An 8,591-nucleotide genomic window follows, 5' to 3' on the forward strand; every position below is an offset into this window, starting at 1 on the left:
CTTAGGTTTATTTTCTTGAACAGAGAAATAGACTAGAGGACGTGAATTATCAACAGGGACTCGAAAGCTACCAACCTTCTGCTTAATGATTAATGCCGTAAATGGATTAATCTACCTGAGATAACATCCTATTAGAAATAGATAAGTTATCTAAGTTTGAGAGAATTAGATAATAAATTATCTGGTGAGGTCAAGAGATAATTCAGATAGTATAGTCGTCAGGGATATTCTATTTTTCTTACTTAATTCAAGAGTCTTAAGCAGTATCTAGTATCTGTCAATTCCCGAAACCCACAATGAACATAATTCTAGTTTTTTATTTATATTGATTACAAATATTAATACAAAAACCCCATTTTATATTTTTGTATCATTTGTTTCAATTTAACTTGTAGTTATAATTTCAAACTAGTTTAATCGCCACTCACATTGTTCCCTGTGGATTCGACCCCGACTCCAAAGTTGGGTAAATATATAGATGACGATCGCCTTGCACTAAATTAAAGTGTAAGTTGAGCGTTATCGTAAAGCTATATGGTGCTCTAGTTTCTATCATCTCGGATCATGGTACTCTCTTCTCATCTCATTTTTGGAAGTCATTTTAGAAAGGTTTGGGAACTAAGGTATTCCTTAGTACCGCTTTCCACCTGCAGATGGATGGACAAGCAGAAAGAACTATCCAAACATTAGAAGGTATGCTCTGTGCTTGTATGATTGATTATGGTGGTAATTGGTATGTCCATCTGCCTTTGATTGAATTTGCCTATAATAATAACTATCATTCTAGTGTTGGCGTGGCTCCTTTTGAGACGTTGTATGGTAGCAGATGTCATTCTCCTATTGGGTGGTATAAATTTGGTAAGGGTAAATTGCTTGGCCCCGATTTAGTTCACCAAGCCTTGGAGAAGGTGAAGGTGATTTGTGATAGGTTGAAAGCCGATCAAAGTCACCAAAAGTCCTATGCACATATGACGCATAGGTATTTGAAGTTTAATGTTGGCGATTAGGTATTTTTGAAGGTGCCTCCCACGAAGGGAGTGATGCAGTTTGGTAAGAAAGGAAAGCTTAGTCCCCGGTATATTGGTCCATATTTGATTTTAAAGAGGGTAGGTAATATTGAACGTAAGTTAAAGTTGCCCTCTATTTTGAGCTCTATCCATCTGGTATTCCATGTGTCCATGTTACAGAAATATATAGGTGACCTTTCATTAGTTTTTCCTTTGGAGGATATTCGTATTTTGAACTCTTTGTCCAAAGAGGAGGTCCCGATGAGGATATTGGATTGAAAAGTTGCAGTTGCAAATAAAAGAGGTGGCTTCGGTAAAGGTTCTATGGAGGAACCAAAAGTCTGAGGAAGCTACTTGGGAGGCGGAAGTGGATATGAAATCCAAGTATCCACATTTGTTTCCTATTTCAGAAACTCGTGCTTGAGGTATGTGTTAATCTTCTTAGCTTGATTTATGTCTTTGATAGGCAATGGGTTCAAGTCCCTAAGCTTTGAAGTGATCAAGTATTTTGATAGACAATGGGTTCGAGTCCTAAAGTGAATTGAATGAATGATTGATTGATAATGATCATGGTATGTGTCTTATCCTTGGTGTATGTCTTTGTTTTATATCTTGATTAAAGGTTAGTTTGATGTGTTATGATGTGTTAACCCATGGTTATGCTTGCCTTACCCATCATTTAAGGATGAGTGATCAAAGTGAGGGAGAATTAAAACACCTTGGCCTTGAATCCCTTAGAAAATTGCCTAGGGTGTAGATTCTAGACAACATACGACTAGAAGGTACTAGTCGTATGTTGTGATATGGGTTGGGGTCTCTCCTTCATATGTTAGACATTGAGCTTGATTTGGTTATTGCCTAGGTATGATTGAATATCATACCACTCTTATGATAGTGTACGAGGGGTAAGTTACCAAGTTGTATGATGTTATAAGTCTTGTCCAAGGTGTTTGGCCTAGGGTACAGATTGTAGGGTACTACTCGTAGCTTAGGGTATGAATTGGACATGAGGGGTCGTATGTTGATCATTATGGGATCCAAGGAGAAATCTAGGGTACGAGTTAGGGTACCACTCTACCCTAGGGTACGAGTCAAAGGGGTAAATCGTACCCTCCTGGGTGCAATTTTTAGTTTTTAAGCTACAGACATTTTAGAGCTTTCCCACCCTTAAACCCTTATGAACCATCACTTATAACATTGTTTGTACATTCATTCTTCACTTGGAAAAGATAAAAATATTCTAAAATACTTTCCAAAACTTCTCTATCAAGATTGGGGCCAGGGTTCATCATAGAGGACATCTAGAGGCTTGAAGACCAAGAATTTTTGTGAATCACCTTGTATAAGGAATGTGAGTCTTCTCTTATTGATATTTATCAAATATTACGTGTTTTTAACCTGGATTATGATTTGTAAATGGTGGTTTTTAAATCAAATATTGAGGGTTTTGATGCATGTGATGAGTATTACTCACTCTTATTTAACTTTATGTTATACATGTTTTTGGTGGTGGTTTACACATGTGGGTTCTTGTTGATTGTGGTTTAACAAATGGTTCATGAATAATAATCTTGATGGTTTTCACTTGGATTTTGGTCATGGTTATAGTATGCCCTCAAGGTGTTCGTGAAAATGTCTAAGAGAAATAACTAGTTACATGCTAATAGTGTTTTGAATTAAGGCAATGGATAATGAGTAAGGATGGTTGGTAAGTGATGTAAATGCATTGTTGTCCATTTAATTAGTTAGTTAGGGACTTTGGTGGATTTCTTGGTTAAAATGGTTAGAGTCCCTAACATGAAATTGAATTGTGTCTTAAACTAAGGTTTGGTATATGAATGCTAATGAAGAATGAATGGTGTTGTATAGGTCTTAATGATAATAAATTGACTTGAAGGATGGTTGAAGCTAAGGTATTGGCCTAGTAAAATCATTGATTGATAAATATTTCATAAAGACCTTGTGGTCATATGTGGTATTGAATTGTAGCCTTAATGGCTTGAATTAGCTAAGTGGGTTAGAGTCCCCGAGTGTTGAATTGATTAGATGTTAATGCATGGACAAAGGGTTAGATTCCCAATGTCGACTAATAATGGTCTCCACAGCTTGAGGTTAGAGTCACTTGCCTAATGAAATGTCTTGAGGTTAGAGTCCTTTGCCAAATGAAATAGCTTGAGGTCGGAGTCCCTTACCTAATGAAATGACTTGTGGTTAGAGTCCACATGCTTCGTAAGACAGATTTAGGTTAGAGTCCTCTTGCTTGATATAATCGGTAAGTTCAAACTGCCTAATCTATGTAAATGGAAAGTTAGAGTCCTCCACTCCATGTATCATGATTGAATGTTTTGAAATGCATACTAAGGACTTTTTTTCTTTACTGACACTTGATTACCTATATATCTACATATATGCCTATGTATATAAATATGGTTGCTTATGATGGTTTGACTTGATTGTGAATAATGAAAATATTTTATTCTTACCCTTGGGTTACATGCAGGGGCAGAGCTACTGCCACCTAAGGAGGGTCAGATGAACACCCTTCGTTCGAATTTTTTTTTTGAGTATATAGGTTAAATATAGGACTTTCCTGGACATTGCTTAGAATATTGTATACAATTGATATTGTAGACAAGAAGCTAACGACTTTTTATTTATTCTCGTAGTTAAGGTAACCTCACCGTAACTAACATTCACCAACCCAACGAACACTGACCCTTGACCGACTGACGCCGGCAACGGCATCGGAGCACGTATACACCACCTTTCTCTTTCTCTTTCCCTCTTACCAATTCTCTTTACCCTCTTTAATCTTCCATTCCTATCTCTCCCCATTGTTTGAACCACTCATTGCTTTTGACGGCGGTTAAGGTCATCGACCACGTGACTTTGGTGACATAGGTAGTATGCAGATCCGATCAGAAGTGACTAATTCCAATAGGCACATCTAATATTGTGGCTGGTTTCGACTAGCTCAAATTCCAATGGTACCAGATCTGATTTCAGTGGCACTCTGATGAAGCTTCGACGATAGTACCCTGGCGACCATTTTCTCCATCCATTTGCTGGGGTCCAACTTACCACACAGGAAAATAAGACTTGTTCTACAAACGTAACCTGGTGACTTCTAACCTTTGCTATTTCATTCTTCGTATTAAGTATTGTATTATCTTCTGTATCTTAACTTGCGTTTAATTTGTTCGGATTATCCATTTTCTATCTTGCACTGCTTTTATTTTTGGTTTTTCTATCTTTGGTGCTAGGCCATTCGTGTGCCCTATATTTCTTGATATTTAGTTTTTGTTGCTATCTTAGTTTAGTTTTTATTTCTATCATAGTTTAGTTTTGTTTCTTCCTTTGTTTGTTTTTCTTGAGGGGTGGATTTGGGCGTCGATGATAGAGTAGGGTTATGTTCGAGGGGTTTGGCTTGGGAATGGGTGTTAGGGTGGGGGAATAGGGGAGGACTAGTTTGGGACTGGGGGTAAAGTATGGTTTTAGGTTGGGGGTGGGGTGTGGAGTGAAGGGTGGTAAAGGTAGACGTGTTACTAGTATAGATAGGGTGAGGTATTAGAACATAGGAACCCTTCAGGGTAAGTCAATAGAGCTGGTAAAGATTCTTAGAAAGAGGAGAATTAATATTGCGTGTGTTCAGTAGACCAAATGGGTAGGGTCTAAGGCTAGGGATGTGGATGGTTATAAGCTTTAGTACTTGGGGAGTGATAGGCGTAGGAATGGAGTAGGCATCTTAGTAGATAAAGAACTTAGAGAGAAAGTAGTGAAGATTAAGAGGGTCAATGATAGGATGATGATAATTAAGTTAGTCATTAGGGGGTGTAGTTTGAACGTGTGTAGTGTTTATGCGCCTCAGGTAGGCTTGGACGGGGAGAAGAAGAAGCGGTTTTGGGAGGATTTAAATGAGGTGGTAAGAGTTGTTCCTAGATCTAAGAAGATTATTGTAGAAAGGGATTTCAATGGTCATATCGGGGTGGTACTGGGGAGCTATAGTGATGTGCATGGGGGCTATGGTTTTAGGGAGAGAAATGATGAGGGAGTTGCTTTATTGGATTTTGCGAGGGCCTTTGGGTTGGTAGTAGTGAATTCGAGCTTTTCGAAGAAGGAAGATCACCTGGTCACCTTTCGAAGCGCAATAGCTAAGATGCAGATTGACTTTCTGCTGCTTTAGAAGGGGGAAAGGGTGCTGTACAAGGATTATAATGTCATCCTGAGTGAGAACCTTTCAATCCAACACAGGCTTCTGGTGATAGATTTGGGCTTAAAGAAAGATAGGAAGAGGAACGGAGGGGAGAGGTATCCTAAAATTAAGTAGGAGGGCTTGACTTCGATTAGTGTGTTGGAGATAGGGAAGAAGGTAGCAGAGATGGGTGTGTAGGAATGTAGGGGTGACGTGGTTGGTATGTAGGATAGGGCTGCTAGGTGTATCAAGGAGAAAGCTAGAAAGGTGTTGGGTGTCTCGAGGGGCCAGGCCGGGCCGATCAGCGGCAAGGGGATTGGTGGTGGAATAAAGAAGTAAAGAAGAAAATAGAAACTAAGAAGGGGGCGTATGCTAAGTTGGTTGAGAGTACGAATGAAGAGGATAAGTGGGCTAGTAAGAAGGAGTACAAGTTAGCTAGGAAAGAGTCTAAGTTAGTAGTTACGGCTGCTAAGACGACAGCTTTTGAGAGTTTGTATGCGGGGTTGGAGAAGGGAGGTGGGGAAAAAGGTTGTATAGGCTTACTATGGTGAGGGAGAGAAAGGGTCGTGACCTAGACCAAGTAAAGTACATTAAGGAGAAGGATGGTAGTGTGCTGGTGGAGGCACTCATATTAAGAGAATATGGCAGTCATATTTTCACAGACTTTTGAATGATGAGGGGGACAAGGACATTGTGCTAGGGAAGCTGGATCACTTAGAGTGGTGTTGCAATTTTAGGTATTGTAGGCATTTTAAGGTGGAGGAGGTCAGTGAGGCTATTTGCAGAATGCGGAGGGGTAAGGCGACAGGGTCAGACGAGATCCCTATGGACTTTTGGAAGTTTTGCGGGTAGGGCTGGTTTAAGGTTGTTGATCGAATTATTTAATGGCATTTTTAAAATTGTAAAAATACCTGAGGAGTGGAGGTGGAGCACAATGATTCCTCTATATAAGAACAAGGGTGACATCCAGAGTTGCAATAACTACAGGGATATTAAGTTGTTGAGTCATACTATAAAGATTTGGGAGAGAGTGGTAGAGCGGAGGTTGAGAAAAATAGTGTCTATTTTGGAGAACCAATTTGTCTTTATTCCCGATCGCTCGATGAAGGAGGCAATTCACCTGGTGCGGAGACTGGTGGAGCAGTATAGGGAAAGGAAGAAGGATCTCTATATGGTATTTATCGACTTGGAGAAGGCATACGACAAAGTTCCTAGGGAGATTCTTTGGAGATGCTTGGAGGTAAGTAGGGTCCCGATGGCATATATTAGATCAATTAAGGACATGTTTGAAGGAGCCAAGACTCAAGTGAGGACGGCAGGAGGAGATTCTGAGCATTTTTTTATCCTGATAGGGTTGCATTAGGGATCGACTCTTAGCCCTTTTCTGTATGCTTTGGTGATGGATATTTTAATGCGGCGTATTTAAGGTGAGGTGCCTTGGTGCATGCTTTTTGCGGATGATGTAGTATTGATTGATGAGACACAAGGAGGTGTGAATGATAAATTAAAGGTTTGGAGACAAACACTTAAGTCTAAAGGGTTCAGGTTGAGTAGGAGCAAGACAGAATATATGGAATGCAAATTTAATGCCTTGAGGCAGGAGGATGAGTTGGTAGTTAGGTTGGACTCTCAGGTGGTGTGTAGGAGGGAGAGTTTTAAGTATCGTGGGTCCTTGATTTAAGGAAACAGTAAAATTGATGAGGATATCTCCCACAGGATTGAGGCAGGTTGGATGAAGTAGAGGCTAGCCTCGGGAGTGTTATGTGATAAGAAGGTGCCGCTCAAACTTAAAGAAAAATTTTATAGAGTGTCAGTACGTCCAGCCATGTTATATGGAGTGGAGTATTAGCCGATAAAGAACACCTATATCTAAAAATTAAAGGTGGCAGAAATGCGGATGTTGCGTTGGATGTGTGGTCTTACTAGGAGTGATAGGATTAGGAATAAGATTATTCGAGAGAAGATTGGAGTGTCTTTGGTGAAGGATAAGATATGGGAAGTTCGGTTGAGATAGTTTAGCCATGTGAGTAGGAGGGGCGCTGATGCCTCAGTTTGTAGGTGTGAGAGACTAGCTTTGGATGGCTTTGGATGCCTTAGTAGTAGGGTTCGGTCGCCTCCCAGTGCAGAGATCAAGAAGAAGCAAATTTTATATCCTATCTTGATAAAAATCAAGGGGAATGTAGGTGGACAAAAGGTAATGGTACTTGAGTGGTGATGGTACCTTGCGGTACCAAGGGAGGTTAAGTGATGCTGACGTCTATGGTTTTATGGGATAGGGTATTGGCTGAGGCATATGAATCGCGCTATGTTGTTCATCCCGATTCAACAAAAATATATCATGATCTTAAAGAGATGTATTGATGGAATGGTATGAAGTAGGATGTGGTTGATTTTGTGGCCAAATATTTGATGTGTCAACAAGTAAAAGTTGAGCATATGAGGCCTGGAGGTTTTTATCAGGATATTGAATTGCCAGAATGGAAATAGGAGGTGATCAATATGGATTTTATTACCGGTCTCCCTTGGTCTTAGAACTAATTTGATTCAATTTGGGTCATCCTTGATAGGATGACAAAGTCGGCTAACTTTTTGCCAGTGGGGACTAACTTTTTGGCTGAGGATTATGCGATGTTGTATCTTTATATGATTGTAAAGCTGCATGGGGAACCTATTTTTGATTATCTCTAATCGTGGTACCCAGTTTTCATCTCACTTTTGGTAATTATTTCAGAAAGGGTTGGGTACTAAGGTTAGTCTGAGTACTGCTTTTGGAGGATGGGCAACCAGAAAGGACTATTCAGATGTTGGAGGATATACTTCGTGCATGTGTAATTAATTATGGTGGTAATGGTGGTAAATATTCCTAAAGGTGTCTCCTATGAAGGGAGTAATACGGTTTGGGAAGAAGAATAAACTCAGTCCTCGGTAAGTTGGTGCTTATGTGGTTTTGCAAAGGGTTGGTAATATGGCATATGAATTGGAGTTGCTTTCTAGTTAGAGCTTTATTCATCCGGTATTCCATGTCTCTATGTTGAGAAAATGTATAGGTGATCCTTTAACGGTTGTTCCTTAATAAGGATTGAGTATCTCGGATTCCTTTTCTTATAAAGAGGTCCTGATTGAGATCTTAGATTGGTAGGTTCGTCGGTTGCGGACTGATGTTCTGATTTTTGACAGAACATTTAGCATCATTTTCTTGGGAAAACTGTAAGTTTTCAAGCAACCAAAGCGGTATGTAATGAGTTTTTTAGTGTTTCATGGAAAAGAGTGAACCACAGAAGAAACTTGGAAAAAGTAGCAAAAAAAAGGAATTTAATGGTCAAAATGGTGGACTGTAAGTCTTGCGACGGATCACCAGGTGTACCGTCAGGCTTTATCCAGAATATGGCCTC

At 39.7% G+C, this 8,591-nt stretch overlaps 1 protein-coding gene across 1 annotated transcript; it reads left to right on the top strand.

The window, feature by feature from the left end:
• Positions 1 to 4,875: 4,875 nt before the first annotated feature.
• Positions 4,876 to 5,190, top strand: LOC124891580 (the record flags this gene model as incomplete). Its single annotated transcript, XM_047403290.1, has 1 exon — positions 4,876 to 5,190. A coding segment is annotated over one exon (315 nt), but the record flags the coding sequence as incomplete, so codon positions are not given.
• Positions 5,191 to 8,591: the final 3,401 nt, after the last annotated feature.

This window comes from Capsicum annuum, unplaced genomic scaffold, assembly GCF_002878395.1.
Source record: "Capsicum annuum cultivar UCD-10X-F1 unplaced genomic scaffold, UCD10Xv1.1 ctg37843, whole genome shotgun sequence".
Taxonomy (NCBI): Eukaryota; Viridiplantae; Streptophyta; class Magnoliopsida; order Solanales; family Solanaceae; genus Capsicum; species Capsicum annuum.